This window comes from Hyposmocoma kahamanoa, unplaced genomic scaffold (assembly GCF_003589595.1).
Source record: "Hyposmocoma kahamanoa isolate Upper Pololo Valley unplaced genomic scaffold, ASM358959v1 79, whole genome shotgun sequence".
NCBI classification, from domain to species: domain Eukaryota; kingdom Metazoa; phylum Arthropoda; class Insecta; order Lepidoptera; family Cosmopterigidae; genus Hyposmocoma; species Hyposmocoma kahamanoa.
In genome coordinates, this window is record NW_020653993.1 from 8847039 (window position 1) to 8872347 (window position 25309).

The window sequence follows — 25309 nt, forward strand, 5'->3', positions numbered from 1 at the left end:
GCGTGATATCAGTTAAAAAATATCATAAGTAGTGGTCGATAATCAGATGCTTATTTACCTATAATTCGGTTGCTAGCTAACACGGAATGCACAGGTTTTGGTGCCATTATTAAGTATAAATTTTAAGAAAAATAAACTTTTAAAATACTATTTATAATTTTATGTAACATTTATATTAACTTTTATTATACAGAAAGTGAAAAATGTAAAAAATTCTGATATTTAGAAAAATTCTTGGTAGTTTTATACCGAATCCATCATAGAATACTTTGACTTTAAATTTGACACTTCTAGTCACTTCACTTACTTACTAGTTCACTTTGTATTATTTACAGTGAACCATTCTCTTATGTATTTAAAATATAAAAATCGTAACATGTCGCGGCATTCTGGCAGCCCGGGGTTTACAAAAAGGAAAGAAAATATTTTAAGAAGCCGTGAAGCGGCTTCTTAAAATGAATAATTAAAAAACAATAGAAAAAAATGTGCGCTCTCAATTGAAAATTTCTGTAATAAGTTATATTCTATAATATAGTTATTAGATAATGTTACTACTACCAGGGAATGCCATTATAGAGATCGCAATACCACCAGATGGGCATGGTGATTATGACGAGGTGGTTATTAAATAACCGTTACATAAAAAAGAAATTAACTAAGTAAATATTACCCAAGTAATAGTTTATAAGTTTGATTAATTAATGTTATTAAACTCAATCGAGTTTTAAAAGGGGTTTCAATAAATGGGCTAGTCATTAAAAACAATTAATTATAATGAAATTTTCCATTAGGAGGCAATCAAAAAATTTGTATTTGTTAGATTTAAAACGATATTAGTTAACAAATCTATCCTTAATACCAGTGCACTTAAGGTTGCAATTGAAAACAATTTAAAAATAGATTGATTTCGTCAAAGGTGCAAATTGCAACTGACAGATGTAGTGTTAGTCTTATTTTATACATTCATTTTACTATTTCATTTCGAATCCGAATTCATTATTTTACCCAATTTTACTATTCATATAAGATAACGAGTCAATACAAATACAAACTTCCAGGGCTATTGTTACTAACATCATAAAATTACCAAAAATAAACTTTAAGATTTTGTTGTACTGTCTGACACTTTTTAGATCTATATTTGGTAGTAAGGTAAGTTCAAACGTGTAAGGGTCCAAATATATTTATTTTTGTATGAAAGTAAAATCTGATGAATAATAAAAAGTTATAGAACAAAAGTTGTTGTTTATGTTAGTAATATTGTCTTGCGAGGTTATTAATATTTTGTTAATAACCCTGTATCCACATCATCAAATTAATTTTAAAAGCAATAAAAATAATTGTAACATATAAGGATAAATATACTCCCGGACCATTGACTTACAATCCCGGACACATAATTCCAGCCACCTTGCATTTTCAATATTAAATGCCCTTAGCTTAAACAAAGCTTGGTTGATCAATAACTATTATGTAACTTTGATACTGGTCTACTAAACGTCATTTCCTTAAGTCCTTATTGAAAATTTGAATTTAAGAAACTGAAGAAACCTTTTTCTTCGACGCTAACTATATGTTTTATCCTCTGCCTCCGTGGCCGAACGGTTACCATGCTACGCAGAGGTTCCGGGTTCGATTCCCGGGCCGGGAGAAATATTTGTATGGCCGTCATTTATTTCTTTCGTGCTTTTGGGTGTAATTTGTGGTTGTCTACGTGTGTCCATGGCACTAGCGACACAGGGTTTCCCTAGTGTGGGGCTATGTTGAGTGCGAGCGTTATTATTATTATTTTTTATTCCAGCCCTTTAAGGACAAAAATGCAAGATGGCTCACAATAACGTGACAAACAATATTCAAGGCCCCTGATTAATAAAAATCGAAGGGGGTGGATGGAGGGACTAAATCTTTTTCACAAATTTGGTACTCTACTGCTAGTAACTTTTATATTCCTCTATTAGTTTAAGTGTAAACATTTTATTTAATTACCGAAATAACAATGCACTTTATTGTATCGAATTCTTAGGTTAGGTTTAGGTTTATTATAAATACGATCACCAGCTGAAGGTACCTTTGTCACATCTTACGTAAAAAATAAATACGTATTTAATTGTAAATAATGGTAATGCACGTTTTTATTAATGCGCTCAGTAATTAAAGTAATTCGAAACAGGTTCAATTGTTTTTTCTATACAATTATGTATCCAATAGAACCAATTTACAATAACAACAAATATATATTTTCATAATTGTTAAACTTCTTTTCACGTAACTTCAATCAACGCGACGTGTGAATAGTCACATGACAAAATATAGATTAAAACTTTCGTGATTATTTAATAATAACAAGAAATTAGGATATATAGTCCCACTGCTGGGCACACGTCACCTCTCAAGATGAGAGGGCTTGCGCTATATTTTCCATGCGGGCCGAAAAGCTCATGGTAAATTTCAAATTACATTTCGTACAAATCGTACATACTGCGTGGTTCAAAAAAATGGATGATATTCATGATTATCTGAAAATCCCGACATGAAAACAGGCTTGCACAAGCTCCGCACGAACCGCTAAGTAACAGACGATAGAATTGGCGCCACGTTTGGGACTAAAGGAAGGAGAAATTGCTAAGATGAAGGCGGCCTAACACGCCAAATAGATCATCACAAAACAACTGCTCATGGTCTATGGACCGATCGCATGTTGCAAAAAAGAAATTCGCACATGATTTCCAAAACTCATAGGTGCAAAGCCCGGATTCGAATTCACAACCCTTTGCATGAGAGGCATTAAGGTCAAACCATTAGGCTATCAAGGCCGCTGCTTACACGTGATTATTTTGTATACAATTAGCCAAAATTACAAAGTAGATAACAAGAAGTAAAAGTTACAGGTTTCTTAGGACGGCATGAGTTAAGTGTCAACCCGTGACTTTGGAGCGTGTATTAGCTCCGAAAAATTGGGATAATAATAAGTCATACCGTGTGGTTATAGGTAATTTTCAGCTTCTTTTTCTATCTAATTTCGGTGGCAATATTTATTATTTAAGTATTGGAATATATGATCGTGAAATATTCAATAATATATCAGGTTACTACACTCGAATATTAAATAATACTTTATGATAATATTCTAGAATAATAATAAAAAAGCCACCGAAATTAGGTAGAGAAAACTAACCTAAAAAATACCCTTTATAGAGATGTGAGCTGTTTTAAAATGGTCAACGGTGGCGGCAACGTGATCGGCGTGGCACACATTTTTCAAGTAACCTTGGCACTAATTTTCAATATTTATTACACGTTAACTTGTACTTTAGCGTGTGTGTAGGTACTCTTAGTAATATTAACAAATTAAATAAAATTGTTTAAAAAGTATATGACATAAAAATAAACGCTCTTAATTTAAATTTAGTATAATCTACAACAACTTCTTCTTAGCGTGTCCACTCTGACGTTTATATTTGTGAGGACCAGTACTCAGCGACTGACACAGCATTATCAGTGGCGTTGTACAGATCCTCGCGTGTGCAGGTGTAGGGGCACGCAGGGCAAGACAAAAGATGTGCCATAGTCTGGGGACACAACACCTGTGCATGCTCTCCTTGCTTCGGCCGACTTGGGTCCGCAGTCTATTTAATGATTTCCAAGTGTGCCAAGGTAGATTATGCCCAGGAGGGAGGTGCTCGGACAGCGGAATGAGTGATGCTGTGGGGTATCTCTCCTTCCAGAGATTTATACGGACTTGATTAGTTTCCCCGTCCAGAGGGAATACTTCTTTAATGAAGCTATGCCGACTCTTTAGCCTCTGGATTACCGGCACGTGATAAGTGTAAGGGGTGTCAGTCTCTTTTTTTAACCGACTTCAAAAAAGGAGGAGGTTCTCAATTCGACTGTATGTTCTTTTTCTTTTTTTTTTGTATGTATGTTACGCGATAACTCCGGTATTTGTGAACCGATTTTCATGATTCTTTTTTTGTTGGAAAGGGGGTACTTCCATAGTGGTCCCATTTCATTTTGAAGGAAATCATCCACCTCTAAGGGTGGCTGTTCACGCATGAAGATTCATTTTTATAAATAGCGCCTAACTTTAATTTAGGAGCAATTGCTTTTAGCAATTATTTAGTTGATTTTGCTATTTCTCCAATTCAAGGCGTTATTCCCTCGATATACTTTGAGTAGTGTCGTAGTGAGAACCTATTTTTATTATCTCCAGTATCAAGTCCTGTATAGTGGCGAACTAGGGGATATTTCAATGAAACTTAGCAAATAGACGTAATTCCACGTACTTTTGAGGTCGGTTTTTTTTAGTACTCTGTACTGAGATTATTCTATCTACAACTAGTGCATACCTATAACAAGAGTTCATTGAATCTTACCATCTAACTTAATGAGTTCTCAAATCTGGCCCTGTACTCCCGTTCTCCGTCCGTCATCCGTTGTCAAATAAGTAATACTCCACTTTTCGACTAAAATTAAAACACGCGTGATGCGAATGAAACCTTATACTTGACATTGTTTTTTAATTTCGTCGAGTGTTACCGATTCGACAGTAATTGTTTGAATGATAATAGACCCCCAGTTTCAGACTAAATTTTGTGGGATACATTTCGGAGAGTTTTTTTTTATAATATCAAGTGACGGGATGTACAAGTCGTGCGCCTGATGGTAAGTTACACGCCTATCCATAACAATTGCAGAGTCACTCAGAACTTTAAATCGCAAAGATCTGAGGGGCACTGCCACTATGCCCGTCACCCTGAGACATAAGTCTCATGTGCCTGTAATTTCACCAGCACCATTACCCTTCAAAACCGGAACGCAGTAAAGCTGATATTACTGCTTGGCGGCAGAAATAGGTAAGGTGGCAGTACTTCCCTGGACGAACTCTTTCACAAGGACCTCTACTGCTACTAACGCGAGTGCGACGGAATTGCACAATTTAAATCCGCCTTCCATCCTATCTCCGGAGAAACTAGAAAAGGAGATGACATCCTTATGTTGTAGATATACCACATAATATACGCTTGTAGATATACCACATAATACACGCACGAAGCGGTTTGCTTCCTCTTAAAAGCGGATATTAAAGGTGTGGAAATCTCCGCCAACGTTTTGTTCCCCGACAAATAAAACCCAGATACTGCTCTCCTTATCATAACTCACGTAATCAACATTTTTAGGAAACGAGTTATTAACATAATATCTGGAATCAGCAAAACGAGATTTACAACCCCATGTAAGTGTTTTTGTGACAAACTGCAGCATTATGCAATTTCTACAAGATATTGCGGACGAATTTTGTGCATTATGTATGTGATTCTTCGGTCCAGGTTCGTACAATTAACAACACCTGTAGGGCTACCACGATAGGGCGCGGCTTGCGCGAGATGTCGCAATACAAGTAATTTATTTATTTAGGCTTGATTCACATCGCTGAGACGCTACGCGACGCGGCGCGGGCTGCATTCAAGCGAGCAATGCAAGATAAACTTTATCCTCAACAAAATAAGGCTATATTTCATTAAACAAACAAATGAAAACGAAGATGCAGTAAGCGACGGCGGGCTGCATAGAGCTGCGGTAGGCGCACTTAACAACTATGTTCTTACTGTTGTACTGTTACTTACTCTATGTTCACGGAATTTCGCTAATAGAAAGTCATATTGTGATAAGAAACCTATAACTATAATTAGTTTCACTCTATTTGTATTTTTATTTATTTTTTTATTTATTTATTTTAGGCAACTAGGACCCATAGATACATACCTTACAGACTAACATACATATAATATACCAATAATATAATAAAACAATAACAGAAATATTAAATAAATACCTTACGGACTAATCATAAATACAATATAACATGATAATATACATATAACACTATTTATTTACACGTATGTACTTCGACGTGTGACGCAACGTGGGTGTCCGGTAGCCGTCCTCGGAAACGCCGGTACATGACACCCTTCGGCTAAAAGTCTTCTCTCATGAAGGTCGACAGGTGTTGAGTTGGTACTCGCACCACAAATGAATTAAAGTTCACATTGTGGCGCGACTCCAACCGCTCGACCTTCAGGTTTGCGTTGGCCTTCACTCGCATGTACTCCACAATATCCGCAGACTTGGTGGAGTAATGAAGACGCGACACGTATAACAACGTCGTCGGTACCGCTGGACGCAATAAATGATTCGGGCCAGTCAGGGCGGTGCCACTAAGGTTTCGGCTGGTGTTCTTCTTTTTCTTTTCCACCTTCCGAAAGCCGTCCTCGTCGCACTGATCAACTCGTCTCGGTGGTACTGACGACGCAGTTCCAGATACGAGTTTCTTTTTCGGTTTTCCCTTCATTGGTTGCCTGGGTTGTGGTTGTGGAGTACTAGGTCGGGCAGCGGCAACAGCTGCGTAATCACGTGGAGGGGTCGTCTCCGGCGGGGCGGGGTGAGGGGAAACGCGCGCGGCAACAGCGCCAGAGGTCGGTGACACATGCATGTGAGCCGACTCAAAACTGCTGAAAGAAGCATTCTGCACCCCGCGACAAGTGTTCACGTTGCAGGCCTTAGGTGACCTACTTACCGAAGCCGCACTACTAAGTAATACAACTTGGGCACGCAACTCACTGATGGTGTTGTCTGAGGCCTCCAATTTACACTGAACTTCAGCAAGGCTTGCTTTTAGGGACGTGATGTCCTTCAGCAGCCTGGTGACGTCGACGTGGTCGAACGTGACAGGGGGCAGCTTATGCAGCTCCTTCGACACGAATGCAGGCACGTCGTCTGGGTCGGTCTCCTTGAACAACGTAATGATGTCCTGGAGACTCTTCGCTCCTCCATCTCTCCGACGAGACTGCATCTGCTCGGCTTTGCCAAACGTCCGGAAAAGCAGCGCCTTGCCACTGCAAATCTCTTCTTCTTTGAAATTTGACTTGCAGATCTGCACGATGCTGACTTCGTCCACGGTATCTATGGCGTGTTGTATAAACGCCAACAGTTCGTTGGCTATGAGTTGCTGAGAACCCATAGTCAATTACGTGCAGCGGCTATTGCCGCGCGGGTCGCGAATTATTATAATTCTTATTGTGCAGTGGAGCACGTCCGAATCCGAGCGTGCACCGCACCGCACTCGATTTTCTGTATTGTAATTCTATATACAATTAGTATACTGTTGTTAACTCGAAGACAATAAGGTTTGATTCATATCGCCGAGACGCAACGCAACGCGACGCGACGCTACGTTTAAAACGAGTAATGCAACTTTAACTTTATCCTCTACAAAATAAGGCAACATTTCATTAAAGAAACTGCTGCGGAGAGCTGCGGTAGGCGCACTTTATAAAATGCAATATACTATAGAACATATTCTCCACTAAATAAAGTATACATTTCTACAAACAACAAAAAACAAAAGAGTAAAGTCGCGCTTCGTCGCCTACGGTAGGTTACGGTTAGCGACCGTAGGTGACTTCGCGCGGCGCCGCTAGCGTTGATTCACATCGCGGAGACGCTATGCGACGCAGCGCGGGGTTGCATTAAAGCGAGCAATGCAATATAAACCCTATCTTCAACAAAATAAGGCAACATTTCATTAAACAAACACATGAAAACGAAGCTCCTTCAAGGGGCGGCGGGCTGCAGAGTGTTGTGGGCGCACTTTATAAAATGCAATATACTATAGAACATATTCTTTATAAAGTATACATTTCCTCAAACAACAAAAAACAAAAACAACAAAAAACAAAAACAACAAAAAACAAAAACAACAAAAAACAAAAACAAAAAAAAAAAAGGCCACGTGAATTGTCGTGCTTCACGACTCCGCCCACTTGTCTCGCCTCTGACAATACAAAGTGTAACTTAGCTTCTCAACAATAAAGTATATTTCTTTGAAAGGCATATTGCGTGGTAGATGCAATGTAGTATAGAATTTCATATTTACTACACAAAGTCGGTATGTCTTTGAAAGCAAAGCAAAATCTCTTTTGATAGAAGCAATAGATACTTTATTTAGTAAACAGTATGTTCTATATTATAATGTATATTATAAAGTGCGCCCGGCGAAGTTCGACCTCTTGCTGCATCTACTTTATGAATGAGTGGTCATGTTTAAGCAATATGTAGGTTATACATGCAAATAATATTGCGTGGATGAGAAGATCCCGGATTTCATTACCGGTAGAACCAATTTTGGAAATGTACTTTTCTAACGTGGCATTACCCAGAGTACCTAGGCCAAAACCTAGGTGCTTTGGGTAATGCCGCGGAGTGAGTTCTGTAGCTCTTGGTTCCGGCCTCGATTCCCGGTAGAACCAATTTTGAACATGATTAAAAAAAAAATGGTATTAGCCTAGGTGTTCTGAGTAGTACCGCGGAGTGAATTCCGTAACTCTTGGTTACGGGTTCGATTCCGAGTAGAACCAATTTTTAAAATGAACTATTTTAAAACGGTTTTGGCCTAGGTGTACCGAGTAGTGCCGCAGACTGAATTCCGTAGCTCTTGGTTCCGGGTTCGATTACCGGTAGAACCAATTTGGATAATGAACTTTTCTGGCGCCTTACCATGAACTCTTATTACAGTTCAATATAGGTTCGCAACGACAACAAAGCGCGATGGTGATATACACTTCATGTAGCCCTGTCTCACAACGATTCATTTTAGGTCCTAAACTGAATCTTAACCCGGCGCTAATGACGTGAAAATAATTACGCCGACGGTGACGTTGGGTCATCGTGACCCGAATTTCATTGATAATTTTTTGTAAAATTAAAGTAGTTGTCTAAATTTTAACAAATACGTATTAAGTAAGAGTCGTCAAGACATATACTGAAATAAAAATAATAACAATAAATTGTATAAATAAATATTTAATTAACAATAACACGTGCAAAATCAACATTGAAAACATAATTTTGATATTTCTTTTATTTTTAGTAAAATATTCTAAATAATAATAGCAATTAATAGTCTTATATACTAAAAGAAAGGTCACTCAAACTTATTATTAGAAATTAGTCTTCTACGTCCTCAATCAGAGACGTGCAACTGCTGCAACTATTGCAGTACCTTCCCGTATGATCCGGGTATATATAATTGTGTGTAGTATATATAATTCTAGCATGCATTACATGTATGAGATGTTTTTTTATCCTTTTTGAACGGACATACTTGACATCTCTCGCGTGTGCCAGAGGTTGGTATGTATTGCGTAAATTTGCATCGTCCTTTGAATACCACCAACATTTCATTAATAGTGCAGTTTTCGCCCGCAGGATACATTTTTGGCATTGTTCAACAAATGCTTTGGAAAGTTCACGTATTGGTGTCAAATGATTAAATTGATGTCTGTCAGCACGCAACAAGCAGCAGGAATAAGATTAATTAATTATAAACAGTAACTAAACCAATAATGTCAGTCACAAAAATACCACGCCAGCGATGACGCTGGGTCATATTGACCCGTTTTGACTTAATGCACGTATTACTTGGCTGTGCAGATGGCTTCACACTTAGTACACCAGCGAGTCGGGTAGAAGAGAGTTGTATCTCCAGCTACTCAAACGTTGAAATCATGCAATTGGCGTAAAACAAAAATATGTCAATATGACCCAACGTCATTGGCGCCGGATTAATAAGAGTTCATGGTAAGGCCCCTGAAGTGGTTTTGGCCTAGATATTCTGGTAATGCCCCTGTTTGGATTCCATTGTTCTGGTGCTCATAGAGAGTACAGAGAGTTCCCTTTTTTGAAAGGAGCATGCGTAGCATGGCGGTATATCGCATACGATATGTGGTAAGCCTCCCTCTGGCATATATAATGCAGTCGATAAAGCGGTTTATTTCCAGTAGTTCCATATACTCAATCTCACATGGAACAGTTGTAGCCCAAAAGTTCCAATAACTATGTTGTCATTATTACAATTTAATTTTTTTATTGTGAGTCGGTAATCGGTAAAATACCGCACTAGCGCCATTCGTTCTTTTATTTATTTGATAATGAAGTTATATATTTTGAAGAACACGGATAGGGGTATGTGAAATTGCGTCTATAGCTTATCTTTGTCATTTAATCATCGCCGGGAAAATTGTAATCCTTTTAATTGTATCGTTGTAAACGATGAAACAAAAAATCGTTCATTATCCAATAAACAAAAAATAACATTTTAATAAAGGCAACATAGCTTTATGGAGTGTATGTCACGGGGATGTTTATCACATATTGCATGCGATATGCTGTCATACTACGCATGCTGTTTCTTTTTATTGTTTCTGTTTATTTCGTTTGTCGCGCTCAATTTTTACGTTGATAAAATTACTGTGCAGTACTGACAAAATGTTTTAAAATCAGTTGTGATCATGTGACACACTGCGATATTTTTTCGCGCCCATTGATCGAGGCGCACGCTATGCGTCAAAAATGTGACGTCACGGTGCTCGCCATATTCGCTATAGTGAAAAATAAAAATAGCAGCTTTATCAATTTAATTTGACAGCTAAATGTGGCTATAATAGGTTTATTGCGGCGTCATGCTACGGGAAGATCAGGAAAAAGTTCATCCCCTTTTTTTAAATTTAGTTCATCAAGTTAACCCAGACCACCTAGGCCAAAACCACTTTAGAAAAGTTCATTTCCCATATTGGTTCTTCCGGGAATCGAATCCGGAACCAAGAGCTACGGAATTCACTTGGCGGCACTACCCAGAACACCTAGGCCAAAACCACTTTAGAAAAGTACATTTCCGAAATTGGTTCTACCGGTAATGAAACCCTGGACTTTCTCATCCATGCAATATTATTTGCATGTATAATCTACAAATTGCTTAAACACGACAACAGTAGACGTGGCAGCAAGCGGCCGCGGGAGACGTCGAACTGCGCCAGGCGCACTTTATAATATGCATTATAATATAGAACATATTATCTACTGAATAAAGTATATATTGTTTCTATCAAAAGAGAAAAGCCGCGCTACGTCGGCGACGTAGGCGACGGTTGGGGGCGCAGCGCGACGTGGCGCTGCTTTTTGCTTTGCTTTCAAAGACATACCGACTTTGTTTAGTAAATACGAAATTCTATACTACATTGCATCTACCACGCAATATGCCTTTCAAAGAAATGTACCTTATTGTTGAGAAGCTAAGTTATACTTTGCATTGCTGAAGGCGGAACAAGTCGCCGACGGTTAACGACGTCGCCAACCGTAACCTACCGTAGGCGACGCAGCGCGGCTTTACTCTTTTGTTTTTTGTTGTTTGAAGAAATGTATACTTTATTTAGTGGAGAAAATGTTCTATAGTATATTGCATTTTATAAAGTGCGCCTACCGCAGCTCTCCGCAGCAGTTTCTTTAATGAAATGTTGCCTTATTTTGTAGGGGATAAAGTTAAAGTTGCATTGCTCGTTTTAACGTAGCGTCGCGTCGCGTTGCGTTGCGTCTCGGCGATATGAATCAAACATTATTGTCTTCGAGTTAACAACAGTACACTAATTGTATATAGAATTACAATAAAGAAAATACAAATAGAGTGAAACTAATTATAGTTATAGGTTTCTTATCACAATATGACTTTCTATTAGCGAAATTCCGTGAACATAGAGTAAGAAATAATTCTGAAATAACGGAGAACAATAAAATTTGATATTGGAAAAAAAATATAAGATGTGATAATATAATCTTTAACTAAATAACCACAAGTCTTAAATTCCATATTGACCACATTGTTGTTGCTTCTACCAATATATTATACCTTTGTTTCAACTTAGTGCATGTTGACATACTTCATGATCAGACCATAGGCCAAGTTGACCTAATTGTAGGGCAAAATTGTTGCATAATGCACATCTATTGCACTTTATTCTACTATTTATACAATATGTGTATGTACTTAATTAAACTATTTTTATGGTTTTTATCAACTTACAAGAGTAAAGTGCCGAAAACGCATCTAAAAACAATATAATTTTTCAATATCACAGCTAATACCAGAGATATTAATAGTAAAACTGGTGGTGAACAGTTTGTTCCTTTTTAGTAAAACCATAGTGTTTACCATATGGGATGAAGTTGATGTGATAGAGTTGTAGGTTTGTACAGGACATGTGTCTTTATATTTAGGAATTAATTTATGACATACATATTATATGTTATCTTACACTATCTTATCTTATTAAGGATATGACATCACAAACGACTAACGCCGTGCCTTTCTACCTTCCCAATTCTATATCCCTGTCAATATTTGTATTTTTCAATAAATTTAAATTATGTTCTCAAATCTCAAATAAAAAAATAAATCAGAACTGATAATAATAATGTGACAGGCAGCCACAATTACCTGGTTTGAGATCCCTATGCAATGAGTACCAGTAGACCTTTAGTAGCAGTAGAGCTCCTTGTGAAAGTGTTCGTCCAGAGACGTACTGCTACCTTACCTATTTCTGCCGCCAAACTGTAATATGAGCATTACTGTATGCCGGTTTTAAAGGGTAAGGGTGCTGGTGAAATTGCAGGCACAAGGGACTTGTGAACTTAAGTCTTAAGGGGACCGGTGCAGTGTTAGTTTAGTCGCAATCTCAGCTATTTAAAGCTCTGTGTGTTTTAAACACACAGACACACAGGTTCAAAACAACATTTCGGATTTTGCATTGTTTGAAAAACAAGTATACGCAATTTATGTAGGAAAAAATAGTGTCACGTCCTATGTGTAATAATTGCGAAACCCTAAAAACTCGAAAACATACTAAAGAACCAATTAAAAGACATTACATGTGTCAATACCTGAAAAAAAAAGGAAATGTAAAATCCAGTTTTACCTATTTAAGGGAGCGGGCATTATTGCATGACTATAACACAGAGTGTACAGTAACAAACTGAAAATCATCAAACTCAGTATTATGAGTAAATGTTACAGGCTTGCTGATAAGGGTTACTTCTGTCAAGTTCTGATTATGACTATGTATTATAATACATAGATAAATATTTGATAACATATTGGCATCAATTAATTATATATACATAAACAAATGAATAAAAACATACACAGCAATAAAAAATATTTAAACAAACTTATTAATTGTAATGTCAAATTATTATTTGTAATGTTTGTAGAAGTTCAAGTCACATTTGTGAAGAATATGTGAAGTGGAGCGATTGATTGTTTGCATTGAGTATATTTCCTTGTTTGTCTCCTTCTTAGCATAAAGTGACAACACCTGTAATGGGAGTGTACGATTGCCAAAGAGTACTGGTGTACTGTGATAAGAAAAAAACGTACTTAAAACAAAGCTAGTATGGTGACTGGCAGCAACAGCACTTCTAACATGACGACCTCTGTGGTCGAGTGGCTTGCACACCGGTTTTCAAGGTGTCGCCATGTCTGAGGTTCCGGGTTCGAGCCCCGACCAAGTCAGTGTAGAAAATCTGAGTTTTCTATATTGTCTCGGGTCTGGGTGTTCGTGGTGTCGTCGTTGTTTCCGATTTCCATAATACAAGAGCTTTAGACGTAGAAACTATTAAGTAAGTAATCTGGCTTTAGTTACTTTGGGATTGGAGCAACATAAACATATGTTAAATCCTTTTGTGGGATGTCCCGATGTTGTCTGACTAGTCAGAAATCAATCGCTCTGTCGCAGAATGTCCATTTCGCAAAATGTCTTCTGCACGCAAAAAGTCCATTTCTCAGAATGTCCCTTTCGCAAAATGCTATCGCTAAATAATTAAGTACTGTCTTCTCTATTATTTATTAATGGCTATCAATGAATTGTTAAGAGCGTATTAGATGGACACAAGCGTTACGGTATTAATGTAATAAAGTTATTATCAAAGTAAGGCTATAAATTACAGGCACATGGGACTTGTTGATTTATGTCATTACAATTAATATGAAGAACTTTTACTATATATTTCAATCATATTGAAATAGTGAAAAGGAAGTTGACCAATCCATATAGTTCATAAGTTCATAGAGACTCAACTAATGGAACCACTGTCCAGTAAAAATTGTTTAATAGTGAACGTAATCACCCCTTACAGATGTAATATTTTTTTGCGATTAACAAATTTTTAATTTGTTTTAATTAGGAATGTATTGTTGTGGTAATGAGGAAAAAATAAGGAGCTAAATGTGTTTAGTAAGTTGTTACAAAGTGTATAGTTGGCACAATATTATTTGCACTGATTTGTTTTACCATTTAATCTTTATGCTCTGGCCACACAGAGGCAGCCGCAGAAACTGAAGTCACACTGAAGTGCAGTAGACGCGCGGCTGCCGCGCGTTTCAGTGAGTCAGGGTTCATATGAGCTCGTACATTACAAACATTCCCGCACCTGGAGGGTTTTCATGGCCACCTTTGTGTGGCCTGAGCATTAGAATACAATAGACAGAAGAGTGCCCGTCTCGGTAACACAAGTGTCATCTGTATAGTGCAAAGAACTAGTTTTAAATAGTTTTATGCATTAGCACTTAATTCTAAACTTGATAATCTTTATGCGGAACTAACTTTGTTGAATTAATAGAAAACAGTCTGCAGTGAGTATTTCACGAAATACCTACTGTTCCAAAAGAAAAAGTTAAAGTATCAATAATTATTAAATTTTTCATTGAAAATCTATTTCTGCTAATTAAGGACATCTTATGTACTGTTTGTCTTATAAGCTTTTTTCTAACATATGCTTTAGAGCATGTCACCTTTAGAGATAGAAGGTTGAGAGCCTGTTACTCTATAATCCTAGTATGGAGAGTAACATGTGGGAACCATAGCAATATATAAGTACAAGTTTCTTTTGTGAAAAACAATAAAGAGATTTTCATAGCTTTTCATTGTCATAGAAGAGATTCAGACAGGTTAAAGGTAGGATAAAGCCAATTTGTGAAAGCCTACTGTACCAAAGGGGTAGTCAATAACAATCTATGCAGATCTAAATACTGCCCATGTTCCTTCACATACAAGCTGGTAATGAGTGGTACAAAGTGAGTGTGTTTATGCAGGTATACCTCTCTGGTAGATCATACCATGTTTGGACAGTCATTGTTATCAATGGCTAGTTGTAGCCACATCAAGACATACTATAAACCTAAATAAACATTAAGTAAGGAAAAAACAAGTCGTAACGATTTACGTAGGCAAGAAAAGGATCATGCTATTTGTGGATAAATATACTCAATTTAAGAGTTCATTCACCTACAACAACGTTGTCTAAAGAGAAATGAAACTTATATACAATTTCCAACTACAAATGCAATAGTCCTGTTCGCTCTCGCTACACGATAAAAAGTGCTGGAAACATCACCGACGTTCGCGTAACAATAGATTTAATGTAAGGTCCTTTTGTTTTCTCTACTGACGGAAGAAGGTCACGGAAGAACGGAGAATAACACTCGAATCGCGCAATAAAGTAGGCACTTAACAACAAAATAGCTTCTAGACACATAAATTCTATAAAAATACTACGCATTTTACGAAAAACATGTGGAATATGTCTCTAAAAAAAGCTCACGTTGCGCCGAGCCCTTCAGTCAACTACAATTTTGTCGGTCATTGTTCTAACATAAATGGATATAATGTTACTTACCAATTATGTACTTAATGAATTCAACTCCTATTTAGTTCACACAAATACTTAATTGAACTCATATTCAAAGGGGAAAACAAACAATTAATTCACAAACAAGCACCCAACAGTCGCCAACAACAAGGCAGCCATTTTTATTAAAATGGCGTTTTCATTGTTGCCACAAGAAAAAAGAAATACATGTTATTAAAAATTCCATGCTTCGTTTACATAAAACTGTCATGACAATATCTTTGATAGTGGAGCAAGGGTAAATGTTATTTCCTTAATGCGCAACACATAGTAGGTATATTATATGGTGTTTATATGCTACATAATACAAATATATTACTATTGACACAAATTAACCAACCAACATTATAATCTACTTTCACACAATGACTCATAACATTAAGTTAGATCATGAAAAAAAAATTTCGATTTTGATAAAATCTTAATACTGTCGGAAATACAAATACTTTTCCTATATATTCCTGTATTTTTCCATATTTGATAGTTGACACCTGTCAAATGTTGAAGATTGAACGAAAACTTTTTTTTCCTTTCTCTAAGAATGAAAACGATGGAGCCATTACAAAGATTTTTTACCTATGATTATCTTCTTTTGCTGTGGTTCAATCATTTCGAATCTTGTTTTTTTCTAACATGCTTTTAGCTATACAATTTTATTTACAATTCACGCTATATAAAACGTCAAGATATTTCTAAACGAAGAACACAATATGAGACTTCATTTTTCTGATTGTTCAGAAACTTTTCCGGAAATATTTCCACAATTTGAAATTTTTCGGATAATTATCCAACAGTTCAATGCATAACATGCAAACACTCCATAATGTTCCTTAACTTCTCAATTTGCAATAACAAAACGCACATACGGATGCGTTCACTTTTTCTGAAATTCGTTAGTTTTGCGCATGTCCTATTGGTTGATTTTGCGTGACGTATTCTATCAGCGCTTCTGAAAACGCTGTTGAACTCTTTTATATATAACTATCTCTTTTCATGTGGTACTAAAAGAAAGGGATTGATAGGGGGTCGGTGATGTTTTCGTGTCAGCCTTGTGCCCATTTACGAGGTTTAGGTAAAATCCGCCATCTTGAGAGTGAATTCAAGAATGTGAGGACTTTTAGCGGAGTTAAGTGGATTCTTTAGTAATTTTATTATTAAATGAATAGTGATTTGTGTACGTTGCGATTACTAGTATAATCCGGGAGCCGACTGCATTAAAAGATCAGTGTTGCGCGTCGGCGAGGACCTTAAACGCCAAATTCCTTGGTAGTGTTTATGTGACAGAAGACACCGTAAGCTTTCTAATAGTTTTTTGCGTGTCTATTTCCGTTTTCCATCTCGACGATCGTTAGCATACACGTGAAAGTGAAAAAGGTATCAATATCGTGTCGGTAGCTGTCGTAATAGGGTGTTGGGATGTATGTTTCTGTTGGAAAATGCGGTTAGATGGGCGTTGGTGGTGATCAGTCGGTTTTGTCAGGAGTTGAGGGTTAATCAGTGGCTGGGTTGTGCCGGCGGGGTGTGCACGGCGCCGAGGCAGAGGATGCGAGCGGTTAGGGCGGGCTAGCGAGGTGTTTAAGTGCTAAACGATACTGTGAACATGTCGACCACTATGCGGCCTACTCTACAGACTGTGCCGGAGTCTTTACCGGCGGATCATGTGACGGCCCCTACGCGGGCGCCGGCGGCCGCAACCAAGGAGAGACCAGCACTATCGGTAAGTCCCTATTATTTACCAATCAACTCTTGGAGTGCATAAAAGCACCTTCAGAATTTGAGAACATCTAAACTTTGAATTAAGATTTAGGAACCCAGTATTCACTCAAGAGTTGATGACAACAGTTTCTTATCAACTTGTTGGCAATGATTACAACATACTCCTATTAGCTCCTATTGTTTAGTAGTTTGGAGTGATGTAATTTTACCACACATGCAAAACACTGTGTGACATATTGTTTTTGCTACTTTTGTTATGTTAAATCATTGCTAAAGAGTTTTATGATAATGTTTTCCCAGTCCACAAAGTTTATGATTATTATTTGTTACATGACAAGATGTAAACATGGTATTATTAAAAAAGTTTTAGTTCTTGAAAAACACCAAACTAATACAGTACACCTTTTTCCAAACTAATCTAAATACAGTTTTTTCACTTGTAGTTAGCAAGCAATATTCATCTACAACTATGTCCTTTTTAAGTCAAAATGTAAACATGTTTTGTTATGTATAGGTTTTTATTTATTTACATTTAGAAATGTTACATAAATACCACAAATTATTAGTAAATATTTCTACACTTTGTCAGATTTAAACTGACCACTTTCAAGGAAATCAATTAAATGCAGTTATACCACACATAGAGAGCATAGTTTGGCTAGAAAGTTGTGTTCACCTCAGCATAACAGCGAAATAATAAAAATTACAACCCTGCCTCTATAATAATGCTGTAGGCTCTACTTTTATATACCTATTTACTTATTGTTATCTTACTTGTTGATTATGATTCTTTTGTTTATTTTTATCAAAGCCAGTGTCATTCAATGTTCCATGTTACATAATGACTTTATTGATGTCTGCCTTAATAAACACAGCATTTAATACACAAAAATAAAATCTTCCAAAATAAATTTTTCAGTGCAGTGAAAAATACTGTGAAAATAATACTTAATTTGTTTTATATACTTGACAACAAATTATGTTTAACAATAAAAAAAAAAATCTTATGTACATACTAGCACAAATGTCTTCAACTTTGATAGGCAGAGGCTATGGACCACCTTGGTTGAAATAGATGTTTGGGTCATTCCAGCGAAAATGACACCGCAGTTCAAAAAAATAAATTACACAATTTGGTTTTAATTATATGACTAGAATACGCCCAATAAATCAAATATAAATAAAATAAGAAATAAATGAATTTTTTTGGATATTGTACAATTATTGTATTTTTTGTCTTCAACGCAGCCATAGTGCTGTTGTTTAAACTGAAGCATTTTTTCCTATAATGTTAGTATGTAATTTTCATGGTTATTTGTGAGTCTCTCTAAAAAATTATTACAGTTGAAGAAAATACATTTTACAAATTTTAAAATAAAGATAAGTGATTGCATGGAAGTATATATGTTAGGAGTTATTAAAGTTTCAATAAATACTAATTTCAATTCCCACCCATCACAATGAAACATATATATTTTTATTTTAACCAATAAATATGCAATCTATTGGCATTCGCTTTTATAAAAGTTAAAATTATGCTTAGGGTCATTATTTTGGCTAGGTTGGGCATTGTGCACGTAAATAGAAATGTAAATATTAAGATTTGAAAATGTGTCCCACCTGTCACAGCGATGGGTGGGACACACTTCTAAACATTTTTACTATGAATAAATGTTTGTATTTTCATGGATTCGAGTTTTCACGATGTTTACTAGGTGTAACAGTTGCTTTAATTTCGGAGTTTAACATGTGATGTGTTAAATTGTGACGATATAAAAATGTTCAGTATAAGTAAAGTATCACTTTGGAATGGCCCGTTTACATTTTTACTATTGAACCAAAAATAGTTTAATTCACATCTGGGCTCATTTACTTATGAATCAGAGTTTATTACACTTAAATAACTGTATTACTGACAAATACATTATATACCTACATAGATGTCACAAAAAGACACTTTTTTCGAACTCACTGTATGCATAAATAATTAACATGTGCACAATGCTATTGACTCATAATGCCTTTGGTGGCAAATTATATTGTTTTACCAAAATATAAATTTACATAAATCAACCACATGTGTTATTGACGTTAATAATATAATATGACTGACCTGAGAATTGTTTTCAATAACAATTTCAACAATTTGAATAATGTTAATCCTATTGAGGTTTTAGGTTTTCACAAATGCTATGCCCATTGGAAATGTAATAATTTTTTCAGAATTAAATTGTATATTATTAATTTCTTTTACAAACAAACCAAAGTTTTGTTCACCTTATAGGCTCCATAGCATATTATTTCCAATATTTATTTTAATATGTTATTTTGCAATTTTTTTTTCGGTAGCCAAAATAATTGAATATTACACATATATTTTAATAAAAGGAAAAATATTAAAGGTTCCTTGAAAAACAAAATTGTATATTATAGAGTTTAAATTTATAACATGCTACTTTTCAAAATTGTAATGTACAAAATTGTTGCCCTTGGTTACATTTAGGTTATGAACAATTTTTTCAACATTTTTCTTATCATGAACCATGTTGCATGTCTAAATTATCAATGGCACCTAAATAGTAACAGTTATCAATAAAAATGACACATAACGCTCACAGATTATCACAAAAACGTATGGTCATTTGCATTCAAATTTCCCCCAACACTACCTACTTTTTGGCATGATTCATATGTATTTGTATTACCTACTTGTTGTACAGAATTTGTATTATCTTTCACAGATGTTGTAGGTCAAATGTGTTTAACGCAATAATAATAATAAATATATTTTTTGAAATAAGGTAGTAAATATGTTTATCTTAAACAAAATGTATATGATAGATTATGTGTACTGTTGAAGCCTTGGTTTTGGCTGAAACTAAGCTAACTGTGACTGGGACAACATTATCTTTTGTATGAAATATGAATCCACAGGGCAAGCTATCTTATGGCAGGTTTTTTTACAGTGTAATTCCTGTAAAGATACTCTGGGCTGTTTATAAAATTGGGTCCCTCGTGACAGGGTGGCCAAAATACTGGTAGCATTGCCCCTTTGTACGGCTGTGCTACTAGTTGGGCACAGTAGCTGCCTGGTCTCCCACTCGGTCTATAACATCTTCAACTTCTATCTCTCCTCTATATTTATGACTATATACTAATTAATGACAGATCGAGTACGATTCTGTGAATTTGCACACTGATTTTATAAAATTTCTCAAGTCCTATTGCGCAGATATTCAATACCCGCCTTAAGGTACCTTTCCCTGCATATTGAAAGATTTTATTGAAAGTTTCGTATTGGTTTTGCTTTTATAGCATTGGTGAATTATTGTTGCATTTTGTGATGTCCATATTTCGGGATCTATCGTCTGAATGTCTTTGCAATGTTTATCTATGCTTCGTATATTGTTTATAAATATATTGAAGTATTTGTAATATTGTAAAATTTTTGTGGAAAACAAATTTTTAAAATTAATTTAAAACATTCCGATATGCCTTAGTTGTATTTTTACAAACATGTCCGTAAAGTAAGACAATTAATTTTTAATTGCTGCAAAAAATTTCGTTAATTGTACAACATTTATGCACTCGTTTTAAATCATGCTATTTTACAATAATATGCTGAAATAAATAACTATAATCTTGGATACCAACGGGTTCTTTTAAACCCATAGAATTTTCTATGATATTTCTTAAATGTTTCTTTAAAATTGTTGTACAGCAATTGTTGTACCTCCACAATTAAGTGTATGCCATCGATAAACTAAAAAGAAAAATGCGTAACTATTTTCCTATTTCACGTTATACTATAGATAGACTATAGAGCAGCTTAATAAAGGTGCAGGTATTTTTAAAAACAGAACAATCCCGTCGCCTAGCGATCGATGCAAGCGGGGTTGTTTACGCAGAAACTGGCATCATCTCATGCATAAAGGATAGCAGCGTTAGAACTCTCATACGGGCGAGTGATTTTCTTTTACGTCATTGCGTATATCGGGTAACTCTATTCACAATGGGACGTGTGTAAACATGTCGCCGTAATGAAACTGAAACATGTAAAGATCGCAATCAAAACTTCGCACCCCTCATGAAAGAATGGCATAAGTGAAATTACGTCAAAAATGTTGTTGCTCTCCAATTCTTGTGACTCTATCGACTAATATTGTCGATATAGTTACAAGAATTGGTGGGTTATATTTCTCTGTACCTAATGGAGCAATAAACATTTTTGACGTAACTTCACTTATGCCAGTCTTCCATGAGAGGTGCGACTTGTTGAATTACCGTATATTTGTGATTAGTGTTGTTTTGAGTTCCTAGGAGTACGGTGGCGTCAACTGGCGGCCGTAGGATAGCGGAGGATTGTTCACTTTGGTCGCAACCAACGCTTTCTAACAAAATGCAAAGACAATATTTTTATGACGTCATTCGTCGTTATAATTATGGACGTCAAATGACAGCACCGTTCTCGTAAAACACACCAAGCTTTAGCGATATATAATAATGTTTACAGCTGAAGTTTTATTTAGACCTTAGTCTAATAAAATATTCCTAAATATGCCTCTTATCGTATTATGTTTAGGATTTAAATTTAAATAAAAGAATTATGAAAAGTTGCTGAAATACGGCTCTTTTTCGTAGTGCTTTTCTTGTTTTAAACTACCCTAACTAGATTTTTTAGTGCCTTGTTTCTTAATCAAACTTAAGTAGATAAATAAATAACAAATAAAGCTCCCTGTTTCTATTAAGAAAATTACCTATTCAACACTACATATGATTATAGATTTTCCTACCGTGTGTTTACGTTTTTTTCGCGCCATTTCGCACTATGCTAATGTTATTGGTTATGTGTAAACATTAACCGACACGCACTGGGACAAGTTTACGCTGTTTAATTAAAACCTTAATTATATGAACATTTTATAACCGTTCTTTTCGAGGACGTTGCCTTAATTACATTTTTACAATTCGAACTTATGTAATAATTTATTTTCTTTCAACTCATGATGGCTCTTGGTCCTTAAAATAATTAATTAATCATGAAAATATATTAAGGACCATGGACTGGTTCGAAATATTTTTTTTAAATATGGCGGCAAATATTTCGCCAGTACCTTGACGAAATATCCTATATTTAGCAAAATGTATATATTTGGCAAAATTGACAGTGCAATTTCGATTTACTTTTGGAGGTTGCTCGTGTGAATGAGTTATATATTTATTTTTTACGACAAAAATGTCGGATACTGCAGTTAATTACAAAAGAGACCACATTGAAAGCGTCATGGACTGTACTTCGTCTTTTTAGAATTAGAAAAACTGTAAACAAAGAAACAATGGTCGTAAACAAATTTCTTCAAAGAACGAAGGAAAATATCGTATGAATCGAAGATAATTGAGAATATGACATGAGTCATGACAAAACCTTCCATTTCATGTTTTGATAGGTTAAGTATTTAAAGATAGACATATTTCATACCATGAATAAAAAAAAGTTACTACAGACATAAATGTATAAACGTAGTAAATAGCTTTGCGAGTTTTGTTTTTACAAAACGACTGAATGACATGTCGCCCGATAAAAAAGAAACAAAATTTCTTTCTGCCATAAAACGGAAGGAAATTTACTATATGTTTTTTAGAATTAACTAAAAAAAAAGTATAGAAGACACATTGTAAGGAGTAACAGACGTTTCTTAGGTGTCCAAAGTTAATCACTACTTTGACGCTTGATTCGTACATCCTGTACGATTAATTTTGTTACCCTTACCCGAAGCATGTCAATAATATCTTAATTAATATGAATACTGCACAAATTAGGAAATATTTCCTGATTATTTATCATCATAGACTTGTTCAGTTTAAGTCGAATAGTCGTTTGTATAACAAAACACGACGGGCCATTTATTGTGAACAAGGAAAAGCGACCAATTTTAAAAGCACATAAATCTAGTTGACTAATGACAAACATCGGTGCACTTTCCAAATCCTACTGTATTATAGCTATGTCAGATGCATTCTAATTTTAAATAGGGAAACCATGTGAGCAGCTGCACGAAATTAGTACAGAGAAAATACTGGCCAGCTTTCTTGAGTAGTTTGAATTTTGTTTTTGTGAAAAGTATATTTATGTTATCTGTGGTCAGTAATAAGTTCGACAAGGGCCACTATTGGTCCATCCGTTCCGGGCTTTGTAAGTAATTTCCTATTTGTGGGCAGTGAGTTCCTTTAAAGGAGTTCCTATTGGCTTCTTATCGATCTGGACCCCATAAAGAACTTGTGCTTTTATAGGCTAAGAGTGCTAAAAGAGCGGTGACACTTTGTCGCCGAAAGATATATTATTTTCCCGTCTGAAAGAAGCTCTAAAGGTCGCGTTACACTTAATAAATCGCTCGCACTCTCTGTAATAAAATGACGAATTTCCGAATGTGACATTTTTGGGTAACTGACAAAATAGATTTATGTCGTACGTGGCAAATATGCTATTTAGCTGGTGCCAAATATAACAAATTCTATTTGATATAATTTTGTCACTCTAATGTTGCGTACGAAATGTATGATCAATAATTTGTATTTTATTTCTTTGTATTAAAGTGCATAATAATGTAAGTGATTTCTAAAAACGTTCAGACTAAAGATATACATGTCACGAGAAAATCCGGATAATACAAGGAACCGGTTATTGATTCCAGAAGACTTCGCTTCCTTTTTACAAGCGCTTTATTATATGTTGATTATGTTCGTACACTATATTTATTTGTTTTTTATTGATTTCAAGCTAAAAAATAAAAGAAAACTCTTGTAAAAACAGATGTAGCACAAATAAAAGTTTTCATACATAAACATTTTCTTTTCTCAAGGACGATTGGAAATTCCTATAACTTGCCGTGTGAATTCGCGACGTTCGATATTTGAATTTGTTTAAACATGTAATGGTAAAGCCATCTTTGCCACTATATGTCAATCTTTCATTCTTTCATGAATGATGAATGAAAGGTTGACGAAGCAGATTTATAGAACGTGTGTGAACAAGATTGACAAGGGCCGACCAAGACGAGCTTACCACGGCCAAATTGAGAACGTCCTAAAGAAAGTCCGTGACCGATGAGTGTATATAAAAGCATTGATGCCTGTTGATGTGAAAGATATGTGTCAGGTTTGTGGTAGTGAAGGTTGTGGTTTCTGCCTACTCATATGGGAAAAGGGTGTGCAGTATATGTATTCCTATTTGAAGTTTAAAACAGTGAAAATGTGGAGAATTCTAATGCAGGAAATTTTATTCAAGTACAACGGGAAACGCTATGATGTTTCGTAGCATTTAAAATAGTTGTCACACCAGTGCAGATTCAAAATAGCATGATGATGCAGAGTGGAACGAACTTTGGTTGCTCACTGTATTCCGTGAGATTTTTTTCTCATTCCACTGTATTTGTGACAGTTTTTATGTGAAATCTGTAATATAAAAATTGGATTAGAATTGAAAATATCATAAATCAGAAAACAGCGGACGGTGCACCTGACGGAGAGTGGCTACCGTCTATTGACATTTACACAGAGTCTTTACGGTCGGTTTGTACTCTAATATCATGAATTTAAAAACTAATTACGTTTGCATGTTAAACTACATATGATTGTGATTATTTATTAGAATCATACGATTGACATAAAGCACCTAAATAATATAATATATATTATCTAAACATATAAAGGGGCAAATCCGACTGTAGAAAAATATATGGCACATCGCCAAGTGTCATGTAATTAGTAAATATAAACACTATTAAATGATTATACAAGAGTTATTATTTGTAATTACTTTGACGTCATCAATGTTTATGTTAATTACAAACGTGGACCATCAACTTTTTAATAGTACTGTTTATATCAAATTCTTGGGTTTTCGCGATTTAGACTTTGGAAATAAAACTCTTTATTTATTTATTTAATTATTGCACAGGAAAGCACAAATCACATTTCATCATCATCGTCATTTCAGCCAAAAGATGTCCACTGCTGAACA

General features: G+C 35.4%; 2 protein-coding genes across 2 annotated transcripts in view; one reads left to right on the top strand and one right to left on the bottom strand.

The window, feature by feature from the left end:
• Nucleotides 1-15676, bottom strand: part of LOC113233561 (poly(A) polymerase type 3) — a 51031-nt gene extending 35355 nt beyond the window's left edge. Inside the window, exon 1 of the mRNA XM_026468688.1 lies at nucleotides 15562-15676. The gene's annotated coding sequence lies outside the window, so the exon portion shown is untranslated. The remainder of the gene's footprint in view (nucleotides 1-15561) is intronic.
• Nucleotides 15677-17078: 1402 nt separating this feature from the next.
• Nucleotides 17079-25309, top strand: part of LOC113233565 (MAP/microtubule affinity-regulating kinase 3-like) — a 324769-nt gene continuing 316538 nt past the window's right edge. The window contains exon 1 of the mRNA XM_026468704.1: nucleotides 17079-17290. Within this exon, the coding sequence (XP_026324489.1) occupies nucleotides 17174-17290 (117 nt within the window). The 5' untranslated portion in view covers nucleotides 17079-17173. The remainder of the gene's footprint in view (nucleotides 17291-25309) is intronic.